This window comes from Gigantopelta aegis, chromosome 4 (assembly GCF_016097555.1).
Source record: "Gigantopelta aegis isolate Gae_Host chromosome 4, Gae_host_genome, whole genome shotgun sequence".
NCBI lineage: Eukaryota > Metazoa > Mollusca > Gastropoda > Neomphalida > Peltospiridae > Gigantopelta > Gigantopelta aegis.
In genome coordinates this window covers 89,975,768-89,991,201 of record NC_054702.1, presented here as the reverse complement: position 1 = coordinate 89,991,201, position 15,434 = coordinate 89,975,768, and the positions used below count along the sequence as shown (strand labels likewise).

The 15,434-nt window shown below is 37.5% G+C and overlaps 1 protein-coding gene across 2 annotated transcripts in view; it reads right to left on the bottom strand.

The window, feature by feature from the left end:
* LOC121371379 (serum response factor-like) overlaps positions 1-14,012 on the bottom strand; it is a 30,373-nt gene extending 16,361 nt beyond the window's left edge. For both annotated transcript variants that reach the window (XM_041497223.1, XM_041497224.1), the window contains exons 1-2: positions 13,622-14,012; positions 12,268-12,531 (exon numbers count right to left, since the gene is read on the bottom strand). In XM_041497223.1, the coding sequence (XP_041353157.1) occupies positions 12,268-12,531; positions 13,622-13,966 (609 nt within the window). In that variant the 5' untranslated portion in view covers positions 13,967-14,012. The remainder of the gene's footprint in view (positions 1-12,267; positions 12,532-13,621) is intronic.
* Positions 14,013-15,434: the final 1,422 nt, after the last annotated feature.

Here is a 15,434-nt window from a genome sequence, read left to right as displayed (position 1 = left end):
ATATATATACTGAACAAAATAAGAAACTTCTGCTAACTTTGCTTAAACATAACTTGATGAAAACAAACCGGGGGAATAATTGTTATATATGCGTTTAAAGAGTGTTCCATGATGCATCGTTTGGTGTAAAAATCATGGCCATAGGTTAACAGAAACTGGGAGAAATTTTGACCAAGTGTGGTAGGGGTTAAAAATAAAAACACCCACTTAATAATGGGTATGACCACCTCTTGAATTGACCACTGCAGTGCATCGCAGGTGCATAGAATTGACTAAAGTGTTGATTTCTGCCTGTGGAATATTGTTCCATTCCTGAATGAGCGCTTGACGAAGTTCGTTGACATTAGCGGGTGGGTTGGGACGACGCCTCAATCGTCTGTCCAGACTATCCCAGACATGCTCGATGGGGTTGAGATCAGGACTTTTAGCGGGCCAGTCATCAATGAAATCAATGTTATTTGTCCTAAGAAAATTTACAGTGTCTCTAGCTGTATGAGAGGTGGCATTATCATGCTGAAAAATCAAGATGTTGGCGTTGTTATGGAACAGAGGAATGGCGTGATGAGCGAAAATGTCATCGTGGTAACGTTGAGCATTTAAATTGCCATCAATGATGACTAGTGGTGAACGATAACCATGGGCAATGGCTGCCCAGACCATGACAGAACCCCCACCCCCGAAACGATCTCGTTCAAGAACACAACAGCTAGCATAGCGTTCATTTCTCCTATGGTAGACGCGCACCCTGCCATCACCACGTTGTAAAGAAAATCTGGATTCATCCGAAAAAAGAACGGTATTCCAGCATTGCCGTATCCAACGAGTGTGTACACGTGCCCAATTAAGACGATTTAGACAATGATGTTGCGTTAAAACGCATCCGACGTAAGGACGTTGTGCATGTAAACCGTTCTCCCGCAGACGATTACGAACAGTTTGCCCACTGATTTGGTTATTATGAAGCCCAGGTGTGTTAGCAGCATTAGCAGTGGCAGTTTGGAATCGATTGCGCAAATGCGTGTTCATGATATAGCGGTCTTGACCACGCATTGTAACACGCGGACATCCACGATGTGGCAAGTCGTTGGTGCTTCCTGTCGTTGGAAATCTTATGTGAAGATTTCATATCGCTTGACTAGAACTCCCAACATGCCTTGCAACGTCTTCTGTTGACATGCCAGCATCAAGCATGCCAATCGCCCGTTCGCGTAAATTATTGGGTATTCTTGGCATACTAAAAATGCTACAAGGTAAAAAACGTTAATTTTTTTTTACAAATTTTGAAGCGTTTTCGTTCACTTGACAACATTGTCAGTAAGACAAGTAAAACAAATTGACTGAATACTACACGGGACATGTCGAACCATGCATGCACGTGCAAACTGAATTTCACGTTGTCGACGATTAACAGTGCAAACATAATCGATAAAATTCATGAATCCTGATAATACAGCTCAAGGCTAATACTACCTATATAATTTCATTACACAATGAATTCTTTAACACAACAAATACTATATGTACAAATCGGAAGTTTCTTTTTTTGTTCAGTATATATAACATCAGGATTTTCAAATAAAAATTCAGTAATGAATCCAGGGGACTGGACCCCACCCCCACCCCCCTTTTTGAAAACCGACCATAACCTTTAAGGGGAAACGTGATTATATTAACTGTTCTGCGTAAAAGGAGAGATCAGTCATCACATTTAGACCCCCCTTTCAGAAATCCTGCATCCGTGCCTGAAATTAGCACAAAATGTAATAAAAATACCACACACACACACATATATATTAAATGCATTGAAGTTTAACAGATGTATTCATAGACAGCCTGAAATGGTCTGTAATCTAAAGCATCCAAAATAGAATTCCAAGAGGCCAGTAACAGACAAGATACACACATGGTGAAGAACCAATTTGGGAAACTTACATTAACTCATTTCAGGCCAGTATTCATAAACATTACTGGCTCCACACAAAAGCAAACAAGCGACTGCTATGTTAACTTTGTCTGAACTGTATCTATCCGCCTCTGATCCTAGAATTATGAGCTTTCAGATTAGCAAAACAAGCTAGTAATTATCATTTCCAAGTATATTGCTACCGAGGTTTATGCATACTAGCCTAAAGATTGTAAACCCATATGGTAACAAAGGATGAGCCAAATAAGGCAAGGAAGGCCATATAAATCTGCTGCTATCTACAGTCAGTGAGGCTCTACACTCTTAACTTGCAGGTGTATGTACATAACAAACAAATACTGCAACTGAATATGTGCAGGCAAATTTATCATTAGTTGTACACGGAAAAACCTAAACAAAACATCAATAGTTTCAGGCTTAAGATTACCACATTAATTTTCCAACATGGCAAATCCATTATTATGCCAAATATGCCATGTCCCCATGAGTAATTACAATTTAAAGTATACTAATCTGTGTTTATAAATATAGGAGATGGCAATATATACATATGGAAATTAATTAATCAACACCCATATTTGTTCAGACTGAGCGACTTTAATGAACTGGTGCATGAAATGTGTCAAAGATTTCCATACCATATGAAATTTTCAATGAACAGCAAGGGATGAGGAGAAACAAAGCCAATAATACCATGACATAATGTGGTTTATTTGAAGATGGTACAGATTTGGAAAATGTCTTCATTTCATTCAAAAACATTACGAATTTCACTGTTGTTGCACAGACTTAACTGCCAGTACCATGCACACATCTGGTTCACGGAATTGAAGAATAATGTCTGGCAAGTCCGAATATTGACTTTCCATCAGTACCTCGTGTAACCTCCCTGCACACGAACAACTGCTTCAAGACGCCTCCTCATTCCTTGGATCAATCTCTGGATTTGATTTTGAGGAATCCTGTTCCAATCCTCATGCAAAGTAGCAGTCAATTCATTGAGAGTCTGGACAGGTGGGTCTCTCTGTCGAACACGACGGCCTAAAATGTCCCACAGATGCTCAATGGGATTGAGATCTGGATTCATGGCTGGCCATGGAATGGTCTCAACAGCATTCTGTTGCAAGAACTGGGTGACAGCACGTGCTCTGTGAGACCTTCATTGTCATCCATGAAGATAGGTCTTGTGGCTAGAGGATGATTATCAAAATGGGGGACAACAGCTCTCTCAAGGATCTCCTGTTGATACCGAGGCCCATTAAGGTTACCATGAATGGTGACTGACCCTCCCCCAAAGGGAACCGTCTCCTGGATATTGCGGGGAACCATGGCTGTATTCCTTTGTCTCCAGACACGTGTACGACCATCCACCATATGCAATAAGAAACGACTCATCGGAAAAGTGAACCCTCCGCCACGATGCAATGTTCCAGCGAACACGTTGATTACACCAGGCAAGTCGTGCTGCTTTGTGAGCTGGAGACAGTTTTATACGCTTGATGGGTCTTCTGGCCCTGTATCCTGCTGCTTTCAGCCGATTCCTGATGGTCCTGTAGGAAATAGCTCTCCCTGGTAACCACTGTTGTTTTAAAGATGTGCTTGAGTCCCATGAACGGCGCCTAACAAGTCTCAACAATGTTCTATCCTCTCTTATTGTTGTCTTACAGGGTCTGCCAGGTCTTGGACAATTTTTAACATCATTGGTAGCCCTGTGTTTGTTCAAAAGTCTTGAAATGATGGAAATATTGCGCCCAAGTTGACGTCCAATTTGTCTGAGGGACATTCCTGCATTTTTCATGCCAATAATTTGCCACCTTGTCGCCTCTGACAATTTACGACGTGCCATGACAATTATGGTACTGAATATTCAATGCAAATTGACAAGAGAGAGTGTGACATGTAATCATTACAAACTTGATTTCAACACTGTTAAGGGTATGACATTTCACGTGCATTGTTCGTCATTGCACGTGCATTAAATATCTCCATGAAAGTCATGCTATTCAGCAAGATGCCACATGTCAATAAATCATTCAAAAAAATGCTGTATTTTCGTAATTCACAGAATTATAGGTCTATGAATTGGGTGTTGCTTAATTTATTTCCATATGTATATATGACAGCCGTGTATATAGCCTCCACTAACAAGGGCTACTTATATACTAAGCAAAAATAAATAGTGGTGGTAAATAAGTATGAACAGTACAGGTGCATTATCATAGTGTGATCTGAATGGGTGTGTGTGTGTATATAAATACAGGGCACAATATTTCAGAAGAACTGTTGTTCTGTTCGCGTGTTGGTTACACAACTTTAAGATCACGAGAAGTGCCAATCGGTTACGTGGTGAACAATTACATTCTAAAATTATAAGTGCCATATATCTGTAATGAAAGTGAAAATCAGTTTGTCTTTAAATACATTTGAACCACCAATGTAGCACAGAACCATAGTTCAAGTGTTTTAGAATTAGGTAGGCCTAACTCATCAGTTACGAGAACTATATTCACGTACCCGAACAATTGGTTACCTAAGTAAAACTCATGTGAACTGACTTCCAGTTACCTAAGCTTTTGAAATGTTGTCCCCTGTAAATATGAATCTTGCAGACCATTTTATACACCTAATAGAATAGTGTATTCTCCCATCCCTAGTCATGCAAGACATGTGTATTCCATGACGTCAGCCCATGCGGAATAAATCTGTCTTGCATGACCACGTGACTTCTATTGTTTGAGCTGATATTAACATTGGGTGACGTTCCGTAAACGGCTTTTTATATTTCATAAAAAGAAGGAAACCTGCTGTCATAATGAAATTATACTATCATTTTCGGTTTATACCTTTAGTATAAACCATTTTTGGGTATGATCTTTTAAATGGTTATGATTATTTTATTGTAAGATAAAATGTAAAAAATGTAGGTTTTTCAACGTTTTTCCAAAATGCTTGTTTTTTTATCTACTGGATGGGAGAAAAATAATCCTCCATTATGTATCCATGTGGGACAGGGCTATTCCACCCTCGGATACATAATATGATGTCAGGGACTCGGCAAGCCTTGTCCCTGACAACAAATTATGTACCCTCAGGTGGAAAAGCCCTGTCCCACATGGACACATATGAAGGATTCTTTTAATATTGCCCCTACAGTACAAAAAAAGAAGAAAAAAAAGTCAACAGTTTGCTGTGATAGATTTTCTGAAAGAGAAATTAAATACACACTAGCTACAGACAATACACAAACAGCAGGACTTTAACTTTAGAATTTTTTCAAATATGGCAATTTTAATCCTTCCTACATAATTTTTTTTTTTCAACTGAATATTGCAGCAAATAAACATGACTGAAAGGTTAGTTTACTGTATGTAATCATATTTTCAAATGTGCAAAATTGTATATGATGAGAATCGAGTTGTAGGATTGCTCAGACTAGCATTGCTCAGACTAGCAACTTAACAGTTGCAGAAATTGTGAGATCAGTGAGTTGGCCAACTCCACCGTGACAATTGGTAGTCTAGCATTAAAATAAAGTTTGTTTTACTTAATGATGCCACTAGAGCATATTGATTTTTTTATCCTATCATCGGCTATTGGACGTCAAACATATGGTCATTCTGACACTGTTTTTTTTAGAGGAAACCTGCTGTCGTCACATAGGCTACTCTTTTACGACAGGCAGCAAGGGATCTTTTATTTGCGCTTCCCACAGGCAGGATAGCACAAACCATGGCCTTTGTTGAACCAGTTATGGATCACTGGTTGGTGCAAGTGGTTTACACCTACCCACTGAGCCTTGTGGAACAATCACCCAGGATTTGGAGTTGGTATCTGGATTAAAAATCCCATGCCTCGACTGGGATACGAACCCAGTACCTACCAGCCTATAGTCCGAAGGCCTAACCACAACGCCAGTCGTCTAGCATTAAGTTCATGAGAGAAATTTTATCTGTCCCGTGTCCAACATGAAATCAGTGATACAGCTTTTGAAAGTTTTAAACATTATAGAGCTAAAATAAATACCAGAATATGTTAGTGTTGTTAACTTATCCAATTTTAATTATACCTGGAACAGGATGTAACAAAGTGCTGGCCTGTTGTGTGATGCATTGCAAGACAATTATAACCAGACTATATTTTGGTGAAAAAACCTTCCTGCATGCTTGCTCACTAGATATTTCAAAAGAATGTGAACATGTAAGAATTAAGATGATGCTATAATATACTGTGTTTTGTAATTTGGAATTCAAAGAATTTGTGGTTGATCGATGCATGTGAAATAAAAAAATAATAATAAGCTACACCAAAAATGTTGTACAACAGTGTGATGTTGTTGATGCAATTTATTTTTCATTACTTCTAGTCAATCCAAATGTCGTCATGTGACTAATATTAAATTAGCAAGCAGCATACACCCAAACACCACCGGCCTCGGTGGCGTCGTGGCAGGCCATCGGTCTACAGGCTGGTAGGTACTGGGTTCGGATCCCAGTCGAGGCATGGGATTTTTAATCGAGATACCGACTCCAAACCCTGAGTGAGTGCTCCGCAAGGCTCAATGGGTAGGTGTAAACCACTTGCACCGACCAGTGATCCATAACTGGTTCAACAAAGGCCATGGTTTGTGCTATCCTGCCTGTGGGAAGCGCAAATAAAAGATCCCTTGCTGCCTGTCGTAAAAAGAGTAGCCTATGTGGCGACAGCGGGTTTCCTCTAAAAACAGTGTCAGAATGACCATATGTTTGACGGCCAATAGCCGATGATAAGATAAAAAATCAATGTGCTCTAGCGGCGTCGTTAAATAAAACAAACTTTTTTTACACCCAAACACCAGGGATCATTTTGTTCAGTATTACATCACAATTCAATATGCAAGTATTGGACATCACTACCTAATTTTAAAACTTTAAGCAGTAGTTGCTATTCAATATTAAACTGAATAGATCAAAATTCTGAGAAAGCAAAACGTTTTCTGCAGTCACCATGTGGAGCCTCAACCTACAGAATTCTGAATAAGGAAACCTTACACCTCAGTCAGAGCATGTTCAATTCATTGATATAGCCAGGCACAACTGCTGAGCAGTTACTCCCGGAAAGAAGACCATGGAACATACGCTGTTCCATTTCATGCATTGAATTAGAGACTATGATTAGAAACATGGAGCTTAGAAGAAATAATCAAAATATACAGGTCTATATTATAACCAAGACACCATTAACCTACATGTATTTATTATTAATACAAAGAATATTGGATTAACACTAAAATGAAAACAGAAAACTAGAAAGTTAATAATCTGTATATAAAGGTTTCATTATTATCTTAGGTTTATTTAATAATTGATACAAAATGAAATAAAATAATAAATGTATTAAAAATGGCAAGAATTCTACTGAAATGGATGACTCAACTATTATAAACGGGCTTATTTTTATTCACAATGTAAAATTCATGACTCATAATATTACTGTAATTTACAAATTATAGTTGCATTTTTTAAAATTAGAACATTGATTAATTTTGCATAATTTGGAATGGTTAATATCAGTACAAGTTTACAATATTACCAAATATTTTGATTCTGAAACAAATGTTGTGGAACTATTTAAACACATTCACATCTTACTTCATTTATTTATCTCAGATTCTTAAAGCATGTGTATTAATAACTTAAAATATTACAAATTACAAATAAAGTGAAAATAATAATAAAATGATTTCAATATCATACATTCATACACTGTGTATGGTAATGGGGGTTCAACTTCATACAATTTTTTGTGTCAAACCAACTTCCATTACTGACTGAGCAAAGGCATTTTCTATGACCTTTTTCGCTATATTTATGTTCTGGTCTCACTACACAGATGTCATCTGCCATTGAAACCCATGTTAAATTGCCCAACTTCAAAAGAAGATTGCTAATAGAACGGGTTCTCGTTGGCACTAACAACATACACCATTGCAAACATACATTATATAAGCATTTATTTTCACTCCAAAATTGAGAACGTTTTCGTCTCAGTTTTTTGCTATATGACCGCATCTGGATGTAGTACCAGTCCGAACAGGTGGTTCATTAACCGATTCATTCTGGCTGTCATTTGCGCTATATACCCATGTCCCAAAAGGTTGATGCACAATATTACAAAATAACATGGGCAAAATACAGCCGGAAGGCTTACCGTTAAACATACATATTGTTTTAATTCTTCACCATTTCCTAGAAGTGAATATGTGAACAGTAACATGTGTCACAATTAGGAACTATAGTGGACCGTGATTAATGAACTCTCACCCGGAAGTGATCTGTGTAGTGAGACCTTAAAGTTTATGAACAGATTTTGTCAAACTTGGTTTGAAGTTAATTTGATAATATGGGTCATTTACACCATGGAAAGCCATACGAGACCAGTGTAACTTAAGAACTGTAAACAGTACACCAAAAGATAGATGCACCATACCATCCAATAAAACTTCATATCACATTGTTACTCCATGGTCATCCACACAATAGGTGACCATCAAACAAACAGCCACTATATGGTAATGTATTACCTGTTTGGTAGTTCTGATATAAGGAACATACAAAGAAGCTAGTTATCTAGTTAGTTCATTAAAAATATTAGTTTTCATCAATTATTGCTATGGGTGACAATTGTTTCATAATGAAGTGTTGAAATCTGTTTTTTCTGTATATTTCAGCATGAAGATCCACACATTATTAATGGCAGATACAAATTCTACTTTTATAGTAGAATACTATGTTATATATTCACAATACCATCAAAACTGTTTCTCACTATGACTGTACATTCGAAAAAATTCATTATGCACAAAATCACAGAAATTAGGGTGAATTTGGATATTGACCGTGTGACCTTCAATTTTGACCTTTTACAATGAGAAACTCAGTGTTAGACACTCAGATCAATTTGTTATTACATGTAAGAACTCTAGAATATACATTTTGACACACACCCCTAAAAAATAAAAAAATAAAAAAAATTGACGTTTTCAGTATTTACCCAAAGAGGGCCCCCATACGGTTGGCTCAAATCCACATCCATGTAATTACCTTTTATAAGGATGCTACACTAGTACATTTTCACTTTTGGCTCACATAACAGACATCAAGACACGGACGGTTTAGTGTTATATAGCTCACTTGTTGCCATGTCGGACCGTTTGCAGGGACCAGTCAAACTTTGTTAATTCTCAGACGCATTCATTTTAGTCATATCAAAACATTGTATTTATTAGTTTCAATGACACATTATTTATTAACTACTTAATGATATTGCATTCTTAATGAAAACAGACAACTGTTTAGCGTAAATTTTATAACCGGAAGTAGAAGTTTTCTTTATTAAAATATTATAATTTGAACAGTGTAATTTGGAATCTTTCCATATTACTAAATATACCAGTACCGATAAATGTTCACTTTGGACTTCTTATTTTATGAAACATCTTCCCTAGATATCCTGGAAAGACTGGTGGTGATAGCATGCTTGCGGCCTATTTTTGCACAGACTGGTGGCAATAACATGCTTGCGGCCTATTTTTGAACAAGCTTGCAGCCAATTTTTGCACAGACTGGAGGCGATAACATGCTTGTGGCCTATTTTTACACAGACTGGTGGTGACAACATTATTGCGGCCTATTTTTACACAAGACTGGTGGCGATTACATGCTTGTGGCCTATTTTTGCACAGACTGGTGGTGACAACATTATTGCGGCCTATTTTTGCACAGACTGGTGGCGATAACATGCTTGCGGCCTATTTTTGCACAGACTGGTGGTGACAACATTATTGCGGCCTATTTTTACACAGACTGGTGGCGATTACATGCTTGTGGCCTATTTTTACATAGACTGGTGATGATAACATGCTTGTGGCCTATTTTCAGTGACCATATTACCAATGATCATTTTAATTCTGAAAAACGAAAGACCTCTCACACCGTATCCTGATTGGTTTACAAATTAGATACAATAAAAGTCCACTGGTAGATTGATTTATTTTTTAAATGGATCACAGATATTACATTTTTTTAAAAGCACCAGCCTGTTGGGCTAACAGATTTGTTGACATGTGGATTTCTGTGAAAAAGCACATATAAAAACCCCTGATGCAAAACAATCAATCAACAATTTATTTCCATATATGAATAATCAATTATAACTACATGAACAATAATATCAATAGCAAGAAAACAAAAACAAGACATATTTTGAAAATAGTTGGCAAATTTTATTTTAATTTGGCGAAAGTAACTGTTTATTTCTGCAATTTTTGAAGTTTAATAGAAAATTTGGCGAAACATTTTGCTCACCCAGAGCTAGCCCTGGATGCAATAGGATTGGCACAATATGTGCTGGACAGAGAAGTAGAAATAAAAGGTTTTCAGTGTCTGTTAATAGAGTAAATGTTAGGTTTATTTGGTGTAGTTTTTTTTTGTATAGTATATTTCTGCATTTTGTACTTGGCCTTGACATTTTATTAAAATGTGTGATTCATCTTCAACAACAGAGTTGCATATTTTGCATATACTTTTGTGGTATTCAAAATTTTTATACCTTCCAATTTTTATTTCGAGTTATGGCCGGTCGGAAGTTTGCATTTTTTTATCTTATCAATGTATGTTGCACATTTGTAGAGGCAGTCAATAAATTTATAGTAAAGTAGTTTCTTTGATGCAGATATTTTGTGCTTATAATTACTATTGTTTTGTAACACCGTTGAGATACGATTCTTAAAATGTATGCTATTTGTAGCTATGGACTTTAGCAAATAAGTATTAATCCCATTTTTGTCACACATTACGTTCAAATAGTTGTGCCAGCCTGTTCTGTTGGCATCTAACCCTTTGCTGCATTGTACAGCATCGATAAGAATTTTTCTGGATTGACATAGATTTATCAAATGTGCAGAGTTTGAATTTTACCACAGCAACAATGGTAAATGATGTGGTTGACCTTCCTTACTTGCCGCTTTGCCATGAAAATCGGACGTTGTCCATGACAAAAAAAATGCTGTGATGATTTACCTGGTTTGTCACTGTGGCCGTCCATATATTCCATGTTGTAAATGTATATGTAAGAAATAGTAATATTAACCGGCCTCGATGGTGTTGTGGTCAAGTCACTGGACATAAGGCTGGCAGGTACAGGGTTCGCAGAACGGCACCGGCTCCCACTCAGAGCAAGTTAACGACTCAGTGAGTAGGTGTAAGGCCACTACACCCTCTTCTCTCTCAGTGACCACTAACAACTAACCCACTGTCCTGGACAGACAGCCCAGATAGGACATGTGGTACAGCACTCGCTTGATGCATGGTTGGTGTGTGATCGATCTCTGTCGGTGGGCCCATTGGGCTATTTCTCGTTCCAGCCAGTTGACCACGACTGGTATATCAAAGGCTGTGGTATGTACTACCCTGTCTGTATGATGGTACATATAAAAGATCCCTTGCTGCTAATCGAATAGAGTAGCCCATGAAGTGGTGACAGTGGGTTTCCTCTCTGAATATATGTGTGGTCCTTAACCATATTTTGAACAGACAGCCCAGATAGCTGAGGTGTGTGCCCAGGACAGCATGCTTGAACCTTAATTGGATATAAGCACAAAAAATAAGTTAAAAGGAAAGGAATATTGGTATTACCATAATATGATGAAAGGCATTCACCAGCATGAAATCATTTAATTGTAAATACTGCTGTATTGAAGGAAACGTTTGCCTTGGTGTCCTAATTTCTGATATTAAAACGTGCCCAGGGTTTTATTTCTAAAATTTGACTTGACATCCATGGCTTTGACTTTGGGAATTTTTGTGTCGTTTCACAAAACTGAAGAGGGAATTTTCATCATATTGAACCAAATTTTAAAAGAGTAATACTATACATATACATGGACTTGTTTATTCAAATTAATATATCTATTTTGCATTATGAAGTGTTATGGATGAGGGAAGGTATGTTTTTTAAGTATTATATATCGATTTCAAAATATATCTGTATATAATAATAAACAAAAGTAATATCTACATTCAGATTTGGAATGTTTAGTCCAAAATTGGGATTAAAAAAGAACATACTGTTACAAGTACATCACATAGGCGTTGGAACCTGGGGGGGGGGGGCACACAATATGCACTCACATGTAATAAGTGGGCCCTCCAAGTTGCTGCCATCTTCAGATGCTTATGCTTCACACTCTCTTTGTAAACTAAATAGGACCATTTAAAACTACTTTTTAACTTGTCTACCTTCAGAATATTTGAGGGTATGGATTTTAACCCATCATTCCTTCCGAGAACTTTTTTCATGAATCTTACCTTGCTTTCTTCCTCACTAACAGCACATGTCAGCTCAGTCTCTTCAAAACCAGATGGGTTCATCCGTTGTTCCATGGCTTGCTGTTGCCCTGGGGCAATGGGAGGGGGGTCAGGAGAGTTGAGGCATGTCTGTATCAGAGCTTTACCACTCTCACTTGTGATCATAGGCTGCAGCTTACGAGTTGCAAAAGTGTACACATGACCAGTTTCACTTGCCACAAGCAGCATAACCTGGGTTCCTGTCAACGTTGACAATTCATAAGCCTACAAAAATAATAATGGTATTTAAAATAAAATACTAACAAACAGGGCTAGCTCTGGGTGGGATGAATATTTTGTCGGATTATATAATAAACGTCACAAATTGGAGAAAACTACATAACAACAAAAAAATCCCTTGAATGTTGGTTTAAACTGACTTGGCTACTTGACCACCACTGACCATATTGTTTGGATCCATTCAACTTGTATTGGACTAACATAACATACAACTCAATTGACAGCTGATGTATTGAACTAGACTTGAGAATAACCAGATTCTGTTTTGCTGCCCCTTGTACCATAAATCTTTCATAAAATTAATTCAGAGATTCTAGAATTTTTATAAAATCCACTAGCCATGGGATCAGTGATTAAAAAGAAAATAGTAGCCACTAATAAAAATTCACTAGCCCTACTTTATTTTAAGTTAATACAATTTTGCTAAATACTAGTAATGATCAGATGTCACCTAATATGAGATAGAGCTTAAAACCACTAACACTGGAGGCTGGGGTGGGGGCAGGATATTCATATTTACAAAATAGACTTAACTGCAACATTTCACCCCCCAAAAATTCACTAGCCATCGGGCATGGTAATAGTAGTTATTTACTAGCCCAACATTGAATATCACTAGCCATGGGAGTGGGGCTACCAAATCTAGAAACCCTGATTAATTTGACATATTATGGGACTAACTGCAGGTCAGGTCATAGGGTTTAACGTGCACATTCAGAGCAAGCTGTTCTAGTGCACGCCTGACATGGGTGCAGCTGTCAACCTAAGCAGACTCCTCCATCCAGGACAGGAAAATGGTTTTGGGTGGGTTGGAGGAGGAGGGACGGCCCATGTTTGCAGGTGCAAGCAAGCACCAGCAGCTTGACCAGGGCAGGTCGGTAGCAGACTGACTGCCCCCTCCCATTTATAAGCCTCCTACACGTGCACGGCTACCAGCTTTAGTCAAGTTATTTTGTTTGGAATATAAACAGTAATAATTAGTAAACTTTACTGTAATGTTAATAATTATAATTAAAATTATATAGGCCTAATTAAACTTCAATCAACTTATTTTTAACTTCTAAAGAAAAATTACCTTCTTCATAATCCCGGTTTTTCTTTTGCTAAAAGTTGTGTATCTTCTCAATTTATTTTCAATAAATTCCATTTTTATCTTCACCCTCCCTTTCGTCTTTTTCCCGGGTTTCGGACCGGACAGTCCAACATTCGGCAATTCCTGTTGCAGAAGATGCATTTGTTGAACATCCCCAATATCCGAATCGGAATCATCATCTTCCAGTTTTGTGGGGTCAACTTGCTCCAAAATAAACTTATTTCCGCCTGGCGTGACAGGAAATTGTGGCTGGTTATGACTACCATTCAAACCCGCTATATGACCTCCACCGGCACTCTGTGAGCTCGTTAGAGATACGTTCTGCATCGTGTTGTCTCCAAAGGAATAATTTCTCTACTTCCTACTACCTTGTTTGTTGTATCGCCATAAACGGAATGCTGTCTGAGTGCTACTTTTATCCGTCCGCGCTAAGAAATAGGTCTAAGCAAGGCAGATAGCTATATAAACCGTTAAACCTTAAAAATACTCATAATATATAAATAATTAATAGAATTGCAAGCATTAAATTATATGTATTTATTAAACATGTTTTAACACTATATTAAACAATGCGTATAAATACTTTAAATAGTGTGCTTGTGGATGCACGCCATTTATGGTAGAATGGGGCGGCCATATATGGTTTCCAAGGCCAAATATGGTGGCTTTACTCAATCTGTTTCATTGATAACAAAATCGTTGACGATGTCTTTTAGATGGCAATAACTGTTTTCAAATAACTTGTCATTTAAAAAATATATATATAAGTTGTGAAAACGCTTTTATTTTCTATTTGAAATTTCGTAATAAAAAATATTTTAACTGTGTTGCTAGCTTTTTCTTCCTTGATGGTAATAGTTGTGTCGAGCCAGATAAACCACACTATTGTATGGATTACACATGAAGCGATGAAAAAAGTTCCAGATGTGGCCGTAATTAGATTCATGTATATGCATGAGATATTGATAAATCTTCTTTGTAATAATCAATCTATCCTATTGTTATCTGTGTAAACTATTTTAATAATATTGTGCATTTAACTGTTTTATTCTAGAACATAGGGGCCTAATAATGGACATTTTACAAAATGCAAATGATTAAGTCGATGGTACACCTTTTTATTATATTAAATGCATATAATATATATTCTTCCTTTTTTGGACTGGGCAGTAGGCCCTACCTATTGAGATAATTATAATTTTATTTGCCCATGTACGGTCAGTGACATTTTTCGGAATTTCATACAAATTCGTATTCAGGTTGTCAAGGATTCGGCCGCGGATTCGTGTTGACGCTGTAGTACACCGTGTGCGTGCACTAGCTCTGAGGCGCGCGCGCAGGGGTTTATACAGGGGCATAAGCAAACAAGACGAGGGTGGGGGCAGAGGGAGGGCATCTACCGCAATTCTGGAGCACATCCTCAAATTCGGGTAAAAATAATAGAGATATTCGGCCTTTTTACCATGTATTTCTATCATTCTATCCGTAAAATTAGTTGCAATCCATGTAGAAATACCTGGAGATTCGTTTGCAACCCTATATAAGTAGTTGTTTGGCAGTAGGCCCCTAATGCTAATATATGAGCAAAAAATAGTTGTTATCCAGATTCGGGCATTTCCGTTAGTTTCAGGCAAAAACCAGCAACCCATGCAAAAATAGGAGCCTGTTCGCCTATGTGCAGGGGTCTTGACTGTGGTGAGCGAAGATTCTAGGTAAACTATATTTAAAATGAAAATTCGCTTTGACAACGCGTCTGCACAGTTCTCTGTGAAACACTTCTGTTCTCTGTAGCTTG